At 39.7% G+C, this 16,930-nt stretch overlaps 2 protein-coding genes across 5 annotated transcripts; one reads left to right on the plus strand and one right to left on the minus strand.

The window, feature by feature from the left end:
- Positions 1–247: 247 nt before the first annotated feature.
- Positions 248–8,731, plus strand: tom1l2b (target of myb1 like 2 membrane trafficking protein b). 2 transcript variants are annotated; one of them, XM_058062248.2, is made up of 15 exons: positions 248–398; positions 794–878; positions 1,366–1,444; positions 1,712–1,861; positions 2,344–2,478; positions 2,550–2,696; positions 3,133–3,249; positions 3,329–3,462; positions 3,558–3,609; positions 4,579–4,741; positions 4,857–4,983; positions 5,069–5,144; positions 5,813–5,872; positions 6,963–6,999; positions 7,225–8,731. In XM_058062248.2, the coding sequence occupies exons 1-15, from the start codon at positions 347–349 to the stop codon at positions 7,371–7,373; spliced, it is 1,563 nt and encodes a 520-aa protein (XP_057918231.2). In that variant the 5' UTR covers positions 248–346; the 3' UTR covers positions 7,374–8,731. The 2 variants fall into 2 exon arrangements, with proteins under 2 accessions (XP_057918231.2, XP_057918232.2); XM_058062249.2 differs by lacking the exon at positions 5,813–5,872.
- On the minus strand, positions 8,233–16,752 carry foxl3 (forkhead box L3). Of its 3 annotated transcripts, none has more exons than XM_078789035.1 (4): positions 14,828–15,138; positions 13,656–13,824; positions 13,076–13,576; positions 8,233–8,932 (listed from the first exon to the last, which is right to left on the minus strand). In XM_078789035.1, exons 1-3 carry the CDS (start codon positions 14,932–14,934, stop codon positions 13,115–13,117), a joined length of 738 nt encoding a protein of 245 aa, XP_078645161.1. In that variant the 5' UTR covers positions 14,935–15,138; the 3' UTR covers positions 8,233–8,932; positions 13,076–13,114. The 3 variants fall into 3 exon arrangements, with proteins under 3 accessions (XP_078645161.1, XP_078645162.1, XP_057918235.2); XM_078789036.1 differs by lacking the exon at positions 8,233–8,932 and adding an exon at positions 16,439–16,752 and having other exon boundaries at positions 12,759–13,576; positions 14,828–14,866; XM_058062252.2 differs by lacking the exon at positions 8,233–8,932 and having other exon boundaries at positions 12,759–13,576.
- Between the last annotated feature and the right edge of the window lie 178 nt (positions 16,753–16,930).

Genomic DNA, 16,930 nt, shown 5'->3' on the forward strand with positions numbered 1-16,930 from the left:
ATTACATTTGCCGTATTATACTTTATTGTAAAGCCCAAGCAGCACTGCACAGCTGTTGAGTTGACATTTCAACACCAAATTATACGGCACTTGTACAGTGTTTACAGCCGTATTAAATTCGGAACATACGACATTGATAAAACAAAATGAGATTTATGGTCACAACCTTTGAAGCCTTTTATTTACAATCGCTCAGCCCCCAATGACTGAAGTCTTTGTTTACCAATTAGACAAAAGGTCAGGATTTCTCCCCCAATCACATGTCTCCGAGGGCGGGATATACAGGAAGTTTCCCGATGTAGCGACATACCCATTCCTTGAACTGACTTGTTTGTTGACGAGCAAGATGGAGTTCCTAATGGGAAATCCGTACACTACCCCAGTGGGGCATTGCATTGGTAACGTAACAAGACATCTCGGAAAGGATAATAATGTGTTAAAATATGCGACAGTATTTTAAAAATCTAGCTAATCAGTACGGGTGTCATTTACGTGCAAGCTACCTAAGCTAACGTCAGGTTTCTTTCAACTATCGATGTTAGCCGTTTGGTTAACAAGTCGTAACAACATCTGGTGTCATTCCTTACGTTACCTGTAACAGACCACACGGCTGTTATGTCGGTTTTAGTGCTTGTTTTGCCATGGGCGGCATGACGAGGTCATTCACAATCCCAACTAGCACATCGAATGGCCATAAGCTAGCCAAGTTAGCCAAGCATTAGTCATCATATCCTAACTCATTCGTTTGTGTGAGGCGTCTTTCATGTCTTTATTCGCTGCATTTCTCCCCCAGAAAGAGCAACCGATGGTTCGCTACAAGCTGAAGACTGGACTCTGAACATGGAAATATGTGACATCATCAACGAAACAGAAGACGGGTGAGCGCACATTAAAAAAATAACCCAACGATTATTTCTCATATGCATAGGTTGCCTTGCTACAAAACATACCTAACTCATTTTATTTTGGCACAATTTGAGCTGATCTATTTCTCTGCAAATAGCATGTATGCTAGCTTATCTCACTGCTCCATTAACCTTGGACTGTATGATTAAGAAGTTGTGTGTAAAGTCCAGGACCTGTTTGCTTTGTGGGTTGTAAATTGTCTGCGATGGGTCAAACCTTGGCACTAATCTGCATGCCAGTTTATAAATACAGTACTCAGCTTCTTTCTCTCTGGCTATTCATGGTCTGAGCCTTATATTATGTCAAACTTCTAGAAGTTAATTATTACAAATATGTTGAAATCTGACTAATGACTATATAGTGTTGTCAAATGGGAGACAGGATCACTCCTTATTTAAACTACTTTTGGAACATTGTTTTCCATTGCATTGTATATTTAATGGATGTGTTTGTTTGCAGGCCAAAAGATGCAATTAGGGCAGTGAAAAAGAGGCTGAATGGCAATAGGAACTACAGAGAAGTAATGCTGACATTAACCGTGAGTACAGCAGTGAAATGGTCATGATGATGGCGGTTAATTTCCTACTCACCCTTGATGTTGCATGATGTTGATATAATCAAGGATGGGGCAAAACAGTCTTGCTGGAGGCTGTCAACTGAGCGCATTGCGATTTTTAACATTTTATCTGTCGTACAAGTGTAAAAAGAGGCTAACTGCTGTATATTAAAACTTTAAAATGTCTATGAAGAGGTGACAAGGATGTGAGTCTCTGGACTTTGTCTTGAAATTGTCTGTTTCCACCAGGTCCTGGAGACTTGTGTAAAGAATTGTGGCCACCGATTTCACTCTCTGGTCACCAGCAAGGACTTCGTTGATGGTGTTCTTGTTAAAATCATCTCCCCTAAAAATAGCCCTCCCACCATCGTCCAAGACAAAGTACTGGCCCTTATTCAGGTTAGAGCACAACAATGTTGAAAGAATGTTTGTTCATCATAAACTCAGTGACAGTTAGGCTAACCAAAGTATTTATGACAGTATGAGGTTTTGCAGTAGTTCACAATATCCCCCCGCTCATGCTCTGGGACAGCCTCAGATAAAGTAAGAGTGTCTCTAGATGCTTCACACAGTGAACGGCTCATGTTGCCAAGATCAGCTCAGGTAACCTTGCAATGCTATTATTTCCAGCAGGTGACTACTGCATTGGCCCAGAGAGAAGCATAGCGGTGTTTGTCAAGCCATTAGGCTAACAAGCGTGTGGCATTAGCATCTTTCACGAATTATATTAAAAGATGTTCCAGTCTTGTTTTCCCCTGCCATCCTTTTCTTTACGCAATTAATGGTAACAGTAGCTCATGAAACAATGACTTGTGACTTAATTTCTTGATTTACTGTTTTGATTTAAGTTACACCTAAAGGTTGTCGTTCTGCTTCTCCAGGCATGGGCCGATGCATTCAGGAGCAGTCCAGATCTCACAGGTGTCGTCCAAGTCTATGAGGAGTTAAAGCGAAAAGGCATCGAGTTCCCTGTGTCAGACCTGGAGACACTGTCACCCATACACACACCTCTGCGGGTAAGCAGCTGGTTGTTGAGGAACACATACGTCCAGATGGTATTTTAGTCGATTACGTTGCCTCATTGCAGACTGCATCCGCGCCGGAGGGAGACTCCGCTCTACATAAGTACACCACCACTTCCCAGCCTGCACCACACGTGGTTCCACCAGCCCACCCCACTGCTCAGGTTCCAAATATTCACTCGTCTGGAGCCATCAACCCAACACCTGAACAGGTATGAAAATTGCATACATACATAGCACTGTGAATGTGGGGGCAACACACCTCATAATGGATTCATTGGGGCTGTCCCCATAGAGCCATCAGTGTCTTATCTCTTAAAGTTTTGGGGATGGCTTTTTTCTGTGCCTCGACACAAAAGGCAGGGTTTGAATTTGCTTCAGAAAAATGCAATATAGCCCTTTACCAAAACTCCATAGTATGAACGAGATGTCGCTTCAATTGCCTTTGACCTCACAATATCTCTTTTGAATGGACAAAAATTGCCACAGATGCACTTCACAATCTTGTAGAACGTCTTAAGCTGCAAAAGGTGGCTGACTTTTTTCTTATAGATGCAGCATGCCTTCCACATTAAACCCATGTATTTTTTAAAATCATATTTATGTCTAAATATTTTTTAAATTGAGTTGCTTTTATTTCCCTGATAGATTTGCAGACTGCGAAGTGAGCTGGATGTTGTTCGAGGCAATGCAAAGGTCATGTCAGAGATGCTGACTGAGATGGTCCCTGGACAGGAGGACGCTTCAGACTACGAGTTACTTCAGGCAAGGAGAGAAACACCGAAGCAAACGTAATGGTTTCACATGCGTCTTATTGCCGTGTGCGCCACTGTTATGCATTCAGGAGCTGAACAGGACTTGCAGAGCCATGCAGCAGAGGATAGTGGAGCTCATTTCCTGTGTCTCCAACGAGGCGGTGACTGAGGAGCTGCTGCACGTAAACGACGATCTCAATAATATCTTCTTGCGGTATGAAAGGTGAAAGCACTTAATGCCACCTCACACATACATTACTGTCTGCGTACAGCATCGACTCATTATTACCATTTTTCCTTGTCCTTTGTCTGCATCAGATACGAGAGATTCAGATCTGGAAGGTCGACAGCTCAGAGTGTCAACAATGGGGTGAGATGCTACCAGTACAGCCGCCATTGCATGATGTGGTTTATTTGTTGACATCACAACCTTTCATTGTGTATTGTGGACTTGAATGTAACCAGCGGTCAACCACATCTCTGATATTCGGGCCTAATTAACTGGAAAACTCAACCAAGACACGTAGTCCTCATTTGCACATATTAGTTGCACAGTTCTTATACATACACACAATGTAAAGGTATTTTCAGATAACAAACTCTCAAGCCAAAACCCGCAGTACGGATTTCCTCTCTATCTACAGACATACCCACACTGTTAATAATCTTTACCTTTGTTGGGTTTCGTGTTAATAAGGTACTATGTTTTATTCCATCGTTGCCATGTCACTGTCACCCTCCAGGCATGCAACTTGTATTCACTGTCTGTTTTTTCTATTCTTTTTCTGTCCCTCTGTTTCTTTGGCTAGCTGAGACAGGCAAGTATGAAAATAGTGTCGATAGCTTCCTGATAAACTCGCTCTCTCTGTTAAGTAATTTGACTAAAAAACAGACATTTAAAACATTATTTTTCACCCCGTATGGCATGTGCTATCTATGAATGATGACCTAGACACTTTCAGATTACAATAAAACCAGCGTGTCAGTTAGTAATGGTGTCCTCCTACACACCGCAACCATCTAGTGCCCCCTTATTTTCCCTTTTTTTAATTCTTAAGGGGGAATTATGAAGAGAAATAAAACACATGTTGAAGTATTCTTAATAAATTGTAAAACTTGCAGATATAGCGTAGAGCCCCTTAAGAAACAGTTTTCCCACACTCCCCTGAAGCTGCCTTTCATTTCCACACCTCAATGATGCATGTATCGTTGTGGCATAATTGTCCTCTTCCGTGTGCCTCAACACTTTCCCAGAGGAACTCCTTTCACCGATTGATACGTTGTGGTAATCCACTCAACTTTTGTTAATTCACAATGTGTGTTTCTCCTTCGTCTCAAGGTCCTAAGTGAAGCCACAGAGGACAACCTTATAGATCTGGGCCCCGCCTCCCCAGCGGTGGTCAGCAATATGTCTAACGCTAGCAGCTTGCCTGCAAATGTCACCGCCACCGCAGGAAGACCGTCCTCCCCGTCCACTTTGGCATCTCGCTTGGCTGGACTCAGTATGTCTCCTTTCGATATGAATGCATATAAGGATTGTCTGTTACTTAAAGTAAACAAGCTGTGCATGTCAGTCCTGTGCAATACTAGATTGTGAGGTATTTATGTTCTCTGCAGATGCGGGCACAGACAGCGTCAGCAGTACCCTAAGCTCTTTGTCCAGCTGCAAACCTCCACCCTCTGAGGACGAGTTTGACGTCTTTGCCCAGACCAGGACTGGGGCGCTCCCTGAACCTCCCAAGATGTAAGGCACAATTATTGAATTCGCAGAAAAAAAACTCTTTACATCTCAGGCTTGTGATAGTTATTTAATGCACTTCCTGTCTCAGACCTCCAGCAGAGGACAGCCGTGCTCCAGGATCTCTTCCCCCTACTCTGAATGTCCAACAGCAAAACACAGCAGCGGTGAGTCCCATTGAAGTATTTGAATTGTACATGTTTATGTTACAACAGTCTGCACTCTGAAGCACTGAAACTGACAAATGCAACTAATCCAGCCAACAAATGCAAAAAAAAATACTATTTTTAGCAGCAGCATCATTAAGAATATGGCCGTAAGTGATTGGTTGTTATTTTTAATCGACATACAAAAAAGACAGCCATGCCAGATATCTTGTCTGTCCTCTTGGGACCTTATCGTAGCTCCTAAACTAAAGTAAGCCTAAGTTTTTTTTTTTGTTTTTTTTTTTTACTTAAGCCAGCCATCAGTTGCATTTTTAGCATTAGAATCGGCATAATATAATTCTTTGATGTATAAGTAAGTACCAGACATCTATAGTCACAGGATGCATACTTGTATCAGTACAATCATCATGGGAAAAATACATTGGGTTAGAATTGGACGGTCTAACCGAGGTCCCACCGTATGTCATTAGTGTTTATGCTCGCTGTGGTTTGGAATGTGTGCCACCTCCATGTTCTCAGCTTTTATTTGCACTGTTTTCTTAAGTTGCATTAAGTTCATAGCAAATGAGTCATATTCACGTTTTGTGTTTGGGCCTGGGTTTTTGTTTTCTTTTGTGGCTTTGCTTCCCTCAATGGCCACCCACGGCGGTTTTGATGTCACCCTCTAGTGTGTCGGAGGCCAGTCCTCTGTCATGGATGACATAGAGGAGTGGCTAAGTACTGATGTGGTGAGCCCAGCATGATTTTTGTTTTTATTATTTCTGTCTTCATTTTTCCTTTTTCATTCTGTTTTATCCTTTATGTTCCTATCACTTAAGTAACACAATCCACTCATATTTGTTTTTCCTCTGACCTCACACACTTTGTTAACGGGACAGCACCTGATGTTAACAGCATTTTGTAAAAAATGAGCATCATTCTTTATTTACCTTATCTTTTTTCTTTTTTATTATTTTTTTAACAAAGGGCTCACTATTTGGGGCTCACTGAAAGTATGAGAATCATTCAGTCATTTATTTTGTACTGTGGAATTATTAAAATGAAAATATAACTATCAAAGCAATGTTAAAATTATATAAGGCTAAAGTGAAATTATTTTGAGACCACAGACAATATTTATAAAATTATACAATATTATAATATTTATATTATAATATTATAATATTTATATTATATATACGTTTTTTCAGACATTATTCTCATGACAATTTAGTACCACTTTTGTTATGACTTTATGCTTCAAAAAATATGTTATCTAATTTTTTTTAAATAACTTCTAATATCAAAAGCAGATTTTTTTAGATTTTTTTCCATTATTGCATAGTATTAGGGCATTATTTTGTCACTATTTGGTACTATTTAGTGTAAGTTTTCTTGGAAAAATGAGCTTATCATGGTAACTTTTATGGTTATTATGGAAATTTAGACATGACAACATGTATGTACCTTGCCCTCTAATATAGAAGTGTGTCTCTCATACTCCTTCGTAAGAAAACAAACATGCAGACATGTGCATCGCATCAGTTTTTGCTCATTTGACACAAATATGCAATCCCATCATGCTTCCAATATAACCGGCTCTGGGTGTGTGGGTATTTAATTGACTAAATGCACTGTGGTCCACTATGTTGTGATTAACACTTTTGGTGAGTGCTAATTGGCTGGCAGGTGGGTGTTCTTGTTGGTATATTACAGTAATTAAATCTAGCAGGGGAGTGTGAATTGATGAAGGATGCTTGCATGTTGCTTCCACTATGAACTGGAGTTTATGTTCTGTGTTAAGTGTCACATATAACACTATCATCTCATGATCCACAGAAAGGAGATGACGGGGAGGAGGGAGTGACGAGCGAAGGTAAAGAATTACAGTCGTCTCTCGTTTAACATGGTTAATTGGTACCAGGAATGTTTGTAAAATGAGTATTTTCATAGTAGAAAACCTGTTTATGACTTTATTAATACAGGTTTTAACCTTATTAGAGCCCCGTGGACCGCAAATAACACCCCTATAGTCATAGTTATTCTTTGTTTACAACACATGGTGCAACTCTCTTAAGAAGCCAAAAACTTCTTCTTGCAGAGTTTGACAAGTTCCTGGAGGAGCGAGCCAAAGCTGCAGAGGTGGTCCCCACCCTGCCATCTCCACCCAGCGGCGACCCGGGCGCGTCGCAGGGAACCCCCAGCCGTAAGAAGCAAGAGAGACCGGAGGACGCTGTGTTCGCCATGTAGAAGGAAAAGCAAATCTATCACACTATTTAAAGTTTTATCTTCATTGAAAGGGAATTTAAAAGGGAGAACCTAACAAAAGCGTTTTATTTTCATAATGTTAAAAAGGTGACAGACCAGCATTATAGTCCCTTCCCTGTGTGTTTGTGAAGGGTTTGTTGACATTTCTAAATGAGGTGCTCTTTTGCATCTCCTAGCATGCAAAACGCGTACAGTAAGTCATTTTGTTTTAGTTTTTCACGCTAAACTCTCCATTTTGCGAAGCATTCCTGCAGGAATATTGTGTTTCCCTCTGCAAGTCAGCATGAGTTGTAAATCTGTACATGACAAATGTCCTTTTCTGTGTATATTTTAAGCTGCATATGTATGAAAGAGATTATTAATATTGGGTAGGTTTGTGACGGTGGGCAATGGGCTCATGCGTCCTGGCTGCTGTATCTTTAGGGAAGTGTCCAACCCTGCTGTGTTTTTTTTTCCCCCGCAATGAGAAGGCAATTTACTTTGGCGTACATGCAGCACAGTGGTGTGTGATACTTGGGGTCCAATCTGCCTTTCTGTCTTGTAGTTTGCTATGTTGGTCACAATGTGCTGAGACTTATTAAGCCTAAAGTTGCTGTTTATGTCTGTGTGATTCTAGTAAGCATTTTTGGCTAACTGTATCCCATTTTTTCTGACCCCAAAATAGTCCCGAGGACCAAATGTGTTCCATCATCTGGATGAATCCCATGATTACATCACAATCTCTGCACTTCCTGTACACACTAACCTTTTCAGCACATCTTGTTGTTCCCCAGAAATGAGCTCGGACGCTGCAAATTTTATTCTGGACTTGAAAATAAGGTGCTCCACGCGCGTGGAGCAAGCGTGCACTTGAACTTGTACTGTAAAACAGCAAAGGGACAAGCACTTGTGGATGTCATTCATTCAAGAGTTCTCCAGATGAGTGTTTTAAATGCTTTTATTGTTCTGCAAGGAATATAATGAGGAATAATTCATGAAGGGATGTGTTATTTTTGAGGTGTTTTCTACAACGCTGATGCATTGTGTTGCGGTTGTTCTTGTGTGTTGAATGTAAAAGTTTATAAGGGTAGAGTCACATGAAGGATTCATATTTTCAAGCTGACAACGCTTCTCCTCTCTGTTCACTGTAGACAACATTGCTCAGTCCGTTTGTGCCAGTGTAACCTTTTTGTGAGCGATTGGTAACCAGATCCCAGAACAGGGTACAGACAGGAACACTGCGTTTCTTTGTGCATCACTGGATACCAAGAAGAGAGGAGGTGCTGAGTGTGTGCTCCGTTTCTCTTTGTGTTGCTTGACTCCTGCATGAACTCTTAATAAATGAAATGTTAGCAGCGGGACGTTTTCATGAGTTGTCTTTTATTAATAACAGCAAACTGAAATGACCTGTAGTAAACCCATGCCTGTAAGCCAACCTTGCCGCCTTTATTCCATCCCTCACTCTCAGGAGGCCGGTGGGCCCCACAGCAGAAGCTTCCCCATTGGCTGCCTGGAATCGCCTCACCCTGCAACATGGCCCCCCTCTCATTTGGCTCTTGTCTCTGGAGGGAACATGTTTTCCCAGTTCAAACGGAAAGCAAGGTGTGTCAAGACAGCAGCGTGCACCAGGAGCCACATTGGGACTATTGCACTGGATTGTGTTCAAAGAAGGTAAACAGCACTCTCAAATGATCAAATGCTACAAAGCCTATATCAATATCTTAGGTGTATTATTACAATCAAGTGAGTTATTATTACGCTTGCTGTGTTATTTCTATTCATCTCTATTGCAGCTTTTCATGGGATTCTGGAGGCTCCAACGTGTTTCCAAGTCCTACTTTCCTTCTTTTGACTCCACTCAGGGTTTTAGCACCTCCTGCTGGATGGATAGCGCTACTGTGCTTCTGCGTGACATGGGCTGGCGCTGTGGTGCATTGTAGTTGCATTGCATGTCAATTAAACCAATTAAACAATGCAATGTTCCTGCTCTGCAACACAGAACTCGGTCTTTACACAACTCAAAGCATCACGCTTTTAATTGTTTAATGTATTTGTTTTCATGTATTTACACCTAATGTTTAAAATTGTTGGATCAAATTAGAAAGGAGATAGCGTGCATGTTTATCTAATGCTGTGGCTCATTAGTGTATTTCAATTGATGTATTGTTTATAGCTTATTTACAACGGTGCAGGTTTCCCTTTTGTATTTGCATCTTATAATAAATTAAAAAACAAAAAAATAGCTTTTTGTGTGCAGAATTGCTACTTTAATCGTGTTTGTTGTTTTGAGGGGGCATTTTTTTCCCATATTATTGCCAGAATTATTGGGAGATTTCTTTCTGTAAACCTTACACACACTCAACAGGGGGCCCAGAAGCATCCAAGTTTGAGGGTTGTGATTTTTGACAAAAAACGTAAGGGGTTAGTATGTCGTTTTTTTTCTTTTTTTTTCCAACTTGCTTAAAAAGCACTTTTCTATCAAAAATAAAAGTGGAAACCTCACACGCACTCAACAGGGGCCCCAGAAGCATCCAAAAATGGCATAAAATGCCAGAGTTTGAGGGTTGTGATTTTTGACCAAAAACGTAAGGGGTTAGTATGTCGTTTTTTGTCATTTTTTTCAACTTGCTTTTGAAGCACTACACTGTCAAAAATAAAAGTGGAAACCTCACACACACTCAACAGGGGACCCAGAAGCATCCAAAAATGGCATAAAATGCCAGATTTTGATTTGGTGATTTTTGACAAAAAACGTAAGGGGTTAGTATGTCTTTTTCTTCAGTTGTCCAAATTTTAAGAGAATTCTTTATTTTTATTTTATAAGAATAAAATTATAATATTACGTAGAAAAAAAATCAGCATTTTAGTGGCATAAGTTTGAAATATTGAAGACATTTCTACATGTATATTAACGGCAGGGTTGCCAGGAATGGTGAGAGTAGATTTAACATTATTGTTGACGTTAAAGCAGCCTGTTTACAAAATGACACGTGGCAAATTCAAACAGAAATGTGGCAGATTTGAAAGTCATATTTTGATTTAAATGTCATACACTCTTTTTATGAATCAAAAGCCTTCTGGACACTTCCCGTCCTCCACATATTGAAGCAAAAAATACACAAACACACCGCCCATCGGCCATTGATTTACTCTCACACTTGGAGCGAGGTAAAGAAAACGACACCTGCGCGTGAACGCTGACACAAAATGCCAAAGGTTATGCATGTGGGAAACCATTCCATGCCTCCATTCATCCTCACGCTAACAAGAAACCATCAGCACGACTATAAATTATTGTTTATCCACAATCCTTACACACATTTAATCAGCAGAAGCTAAATGACCCATTTGTGTTTATCGTTTTTATTAGCGCCTCACATCAGTGACTTCCTGCAATACTACATCCTCCTGCCTGGAGCTGCTCATTCTACACATTTAATGAAGTCATTAACGGCAATTATAAGCCAGTGGCTCAAGTAAGCAGGATTTAAGCCGGTGTTGCTATTTAATAGGCCACTAGCTCTACTTACGCACAATCACTCCCAACACAACATGTGCATTGACTTTTAGGGCCTTGCTTTTCTACTTCTGCCCCCCCCCCCCATATATCCCCACCAACCCACCCCGTCGCCTGGGAGCACTTTATGCTAAGTTAATTTACCCAAATATATCCACGGCATGCATGGCCCCCGCTTATTCAACATCGACAACTTTGTTAATGGAAACTTGCTGATCCATAAACGTTTGCGCCGTTGCAGACGTTTGCTGGGGGGCAGCTCACACACACACAAACACACACACACACACACACACACACACAAAGCCAGATCGATGAGGGGTGTTCGCAAAGGAAGTATAAGGTGTGTTTAATTAGAATAACATCAGGGGTTTGTTTGAGGAGAGGGAAGGCATTGTACCCCCTCCTATTTAAATAGGGTCACATCCTGGCCTCACCTTGCAAGTGTTCTGCTATATTAAATGCCACTCATGTTAAGTGTGTTCTCCGTGATGTAGTCAACACATAATGTAAAGGTTACATTGAAAAATGTCCCTTCCGCTGCACACAAGTATGATTGATCTCCCCCGTGCAGGAAATATATGTTTGCCAGTCTTGTTTTTTGTTGTTTTTTTCATTAGCAGGAGCGCCACATAATAATAATATAATCAGGAAACGAGTGGATTAGAATTTAAGTGTCAGTCAATCAGGATTTCCAAAGGTCATGGACAAGAAGAAGGAAATTAGCATGTGGCGAGCGCCGTGGTAACAGGCCTCCTTCACATCCTGGTGCACACGACATGCTAATTTTTAGCATGTAGAGGCCGGATCAGGGTGGATCCAAATATCGATATTATGGATACCAGGGTAGTAGCGATATCACATTGATATTTTTCCAAATATCACATTTTTTTTGTTGTGTTGTTGAAATATATTGTTATATTTATATATATATAGCTTTATTGTTTACAGTCTTAGGGAATAATTTGAGTGAGTACTAATTGTAATGTAAGAGAGAATACTCATAAAAGAGAATACTGGAAGGAAATTTAGTATTTTTTTTATTTTTTAGGATTTTTTAATTTGTATTTATTATTTTTATTTTATTTGTTGACAATTATTTTGTTGATATTGTTACACTGTATTATATTGCTGCATTAAATATTACACACAATATGCAAATGAGATTGTTATTGTGTTTTATTGTACTTATAATCATGATCAAAAAATGTCAAAATTCTTTAACGTTTATGATCTCTATATCAGTATTAGTAGTGGTGGTATTAATACTGAGTGTGGAACCTTGCATTTTTGGCTTCCTGGGATGGGATTTACTGTATTTCTTATGAGAAAATGTGATTTGGTTAACATCCATTTTGGTTAGAGTCGGACCTTCTGGAACAAAATAATGACGCTAACCAAGGTTCTATGTACTTTCTATTGAAATGTCTTCCAGAAACAACTAGGAAGTGCACTTCAAGGATCACCGAGACAGAAATCTGACATCAGTGAAAAATATCAATTAAAAACACAGATTACTTTTGTGAATGAATTTGACTCTATTGATTATTTACTGTTTTTATCCAAGCGTGCTCTGTAATGTTGTTTAAAAAGTTTTTAAGTAGCATAGGTTTTCATGCAAAATGCAGTACAATGTACTTAGTTAGAAACTAAAACCATCACTTTTAATACTACTAACTTTTTCTTTTATCACAAAAATATTTCTCTAAAATTCATTTTACCTTTGCGGGAAAATGTGAATGTTGTTCAACAAAAATTGAAAAATATAACCCCTACATGTGCTATATTTTCAAAATGTTAAAACAGTACTAATAATTTTTAAAGTAATGATCTGTATTGCTATTTGATCATAAATAATGTACCACATAGTATACCTTATAGGAGATATTTATTTCTATTTATTACTGTGTGTGTATGTTTATGATTTAGATTCTGGTGCAGCTCAATATTAGAATAAATTGAGATTTTGTTGGTTTGTTGAACATTTTCATGCTTGTTATTTGGTGTGTAGGCATAAGTTGTGTCCGCATAAGACAATAACTCAAATAAATAAAATGTATTGTTAGCAGGGAATTGTACTTTGGTCAAAGGGAAGGTATATGAATGTAAATGAACGCCATGATAGTCAGTGTGTGCTTTCTGTGTGTGTTTTGTGTTGTTCCATCCACACTTTGGATCTTTTTCTTACATTTTCAAGTGTCTTTGGACATCTCCACCATGTTTCTCCTTAGAGAGTCCAGAAGTGCAGGTTGAGGTGTTGTGGCTCCACAACATGAATGGGCGGTCCAGTGGGGCCTAAGTGCGCCGAGGATCTGATCCCAAGCGTGGGTGGGTCTGGTGTAGACAGGATGTAGTCAATGCTGAACTTGATCTCGGATTCTGGTTTCCCCCGGACGGGGTTCTGGACGAGCGGCGGGCACGGCCGTGACCTCTGTGGGTTTAAAGGGCAGAGGGCGGAGTCGGCTTCAGGGTGGTGGCGGGGTGCAGGCGTGCCGTGCCGCTTGCCGGGGTTCTCCGCAGGCTGGAAAGCGGGAACTTCTCCTGAATCGCGAAGGCCGATTTTCATGTTCCGCCTGCGCCTGCGACGTCGGAAGTTGCCGTTTTCGAAGAGGTCGAGCATGGATTCACAGCCGGTGGCAAAAGTCCAGAAGTTTCCTTTGCCCTTCTCGTTCCCTTCTGTCCTAGGAACCTGCGGAGGAGCAGCAGCATGCTTTTCATCTTCCCAAAGGAATCATTCCAAGATCCTGATCGTGTCCGTGTGTGTCCACCTTAATGAAGCAGCTGTTGAGCGATAGGTTATGTCTGATGGAGTTCTGCCAGGCTCTCTGGTTGGAACGGTAGTAGGGGAACCTCCTCATGATGAACTCATAGATGCCTGACAGAGTCACCCTCTGCTCGGGACTCTGCTGGATCGCCATGGCGATCAGGGCGATGTAGCTGACACACACATATTATATACGTATATTCACACAGCAGCTCAGGACATGACAATCAAGACCGTAAGACTTTTCAGAAAGTTTTTGGAGTTCATTTTTTTATAAGATTTTATTGTTTTTATTTTATTTTTATTGTTATTGAAAATATATTTTCAAATATGTTGTTTTTATTTTTTTCCTGTATCTGTCTGTATCCGTCAATATTTGTGATTATTTTAAAAATGATTTCCATATACTCATGTACTGTTATGTATGTGTCGTATTGCATCTACAGTATGTCAATAATATCCATTATTACATTAAGCCATCATATTTTAATAAGCATGACCCAATAAAATGAAATTAAATATTGTATTTTTTTCTTGATTTAAATAAATGATATTATATAATGGAGACTCTACATGCATATTAATATTTATTAATATAAAAAATTCAAGAGCGCACCCAAACTGTTTGGTTGGTTATGTTAAAAAAAAATGTAGTTACCTTTTTATGTTAAACATATATTTTTATCAAGCATAAATAGTGGGTAAAATGCAAATTATCTTTAAAAAACACAAATAAATAAATAGTATACACAAATGTTTATATGTGCGTGTGTGTGTTTATATTATTATATGATTTTAATTTAAGATGATAGAATTAAATGCTTAAATTTTAATTATGTATTTATTCTATATATTTTAAAGATGCTCAAGGCAGCCTCACGACAAGACATTTCAAAATATTAAAGGCTCTGACTGTAACATCATAATGACACATTATAATAGTTTTAAAAAATGAATAAAAAATAACTGTACAATAAGATAATCTTGTATATTAGTATATCTTATAAATATATTGCAGCACGCAATAAAAAAGTTGATGCACAGACCATGAACTATAATGATGATGGTGCCATGACGATAAAAAAACAATATGAGCAGATAGTAAATAAGAGAAGAGAACTTTTTCCTGACATTTGGTGCGATAGAAGAGATGAGAAGAAGTTGTGAAGGTCCTACCTGTAAGCCGGTCTGCACATCTTCTTCTCCTGGTCTGTGCTACAAGAAGCGTACCCATCTCCGTCATAGTTGAAACAGTTGAAGGGGTAGTGAGAGGTGTCAAACATATCTACACTTACACTTCTTGGAAAAAGATGTGTGTGTTTGTGTGTGTGTGTGTGTTTGTTTATGTGTGTGTGTGTGTGTGTCTCCAGCAGCAACACTTTCTTCTTCTTGTCCCGCTTCTCTGCTCAGCCAGCTGTCACCCACTGGGAGCTCTCCTCGTGACGACGTCCTCCTCCTGCAGACCCCCTCCCCATCACTCCCACCGACCTTCAATCCTCCTCCTCCTTTTTCCTACTCTCCAGGAATGCCTCACCTCCACCTTCTCAACGCTAAAGTTGTACAGGATAATATAACCTAATGTCATATATTGTTTGTATATTTATATTTGTATTATTATTTCTAGATTTGTATTATTTGTTCATTCATTCATTCATTTTTACCGCTTTTTCCTCACGAGGGTCGCAGGGGTGCTGGAGCCTATCCCAGCTGTAGCACCCTGGACTGGTGGCCAGCCAATCGCAGGGCACATATAGACAAACAACCATTCACACTCACATTCATACCTATGGACAATTTGGAGTGGCTAATTAACCTAGCATGTTTTTGGAATGTGGGAGGGAACCGGAGTACCCGGAGAAAACCCACACATGCACGGGGAGAACATGCAAACTCCACACAGAGATGGCCGAGGGTGGAATTGAACTTGGGTCTCTTAGCTGTGAGGTCTGCGCTAACCACTCAACCGCCAATAATTTCCAATAATATCTCCAATATTGGTATAAAAATGGTAAGGATTTTATTTTAGGATTTTTGCTTTCTGCTGTTATCAAACCTTAAACATTTTTCGTCTGTAAATAATATTAGCTTTAAATCCGATGTTGTTTAATATAAAAGTTGAACAGTTGTGGTCCCAGTATTGACCCCTGAGGCACTCCACATGTACTAATATTTAAACTTGCAGATGTGTATTCTCCGATCTTCACATACTGCTTCCTGTTGACTTTTTGCATGACACAATTATTATTTATATTATTATTATTTTATATTTTACTATAATGTAATAGATATGAATAAAATAATTGATTTTTAAGTGATTTTAAATACAAATAAACAAATAAATGAATACGTGAACCCCATCAAACATCTCAGGGATGAACCAGAACAACTTTGCCATGATGAGCTGAGATGTTTCGGCAGTGTTCTACAAAGGCCATGGTAATATACGAGGACCTGGGTCCAGTCCAGACCGTCTCACAGTAGCGGGCTGCTTATCTGTGAGGAAAGAAAAGCGCTGGTGTTGGCCAGCAGGGTTCTGGGTGGTCCTCTGGTCCTGAATGCTGCTTTTATGTTTTATTTTGCTCCTTTTTTGGTCTTATCTTTGATGCTCTGCTTTAAATCGCTAGGCCAGAACCAACAAACAAACCCTTTTTGCATCTTTGTTTTCCTTTTTAACTCTTTAGTGTGTGTGTGTGTGTGTGTGTGTGTGTGTGTGTGTATCCACTCCGGCAGACATTTAGTCAACAACGGGAAGTTTTGGAGATGCTATCTGTAATGTTCTGTAATGACCTTAAATTGTTTCCGTGTCCATACTGAAAGAGTGGGGGCGGTATTTTCGAGGGACTCTTTTTGGAGCAATTGGAGGTGTCCCGTGAGGCGGCCCAGGCAGGGAAAACACCCTGAGGTCTGCAGGGGTCTCTGTGTGTGGGCCCCCGCACAGACTTGAAGCCTGGACACAAATACTGGGACTTTCAGTAAGAGATCCTGTACAAGGCTTTATGTTTTATATGAATAATACCTTCATGCTGGACACATCATTAGGTACACCTGTTTGAGTCACATTCAAAGGGAAAACAATTGTAATCAATTTCTAAATAATAGAAGGTAAATATTATAAATAATACTGCAAAAAAATCAGTTAATTCTTAATTTTTAACTCTAAATTAATCTATTTTTAGTTACTGTGACCTACTGACAAAGATAATCAGCCGTGGGGTTGAGGTAAAATCTGATAAAAGTCATCTTAGCTCGTTCCCATGACGATGCTTCCTCCAGCGTCCC

The sequence above is a fragment of the Doryrhamphus excisus genome, linkage group LG2 (assembly GCF_037039965.1).
Source record: "Doryrhamphus excisus strain RoL-2023G ecotype Guam linkage group LG2, RoL_Dexc_Guam_v1.1, whole genome shotgun sequence".
NCBI lineage: Eukaryota > Metazoa > Chordata > Actinopteri > Syngnathiformes > Syngnathidae > Doryrhamphus > Doryrhamphus excisus.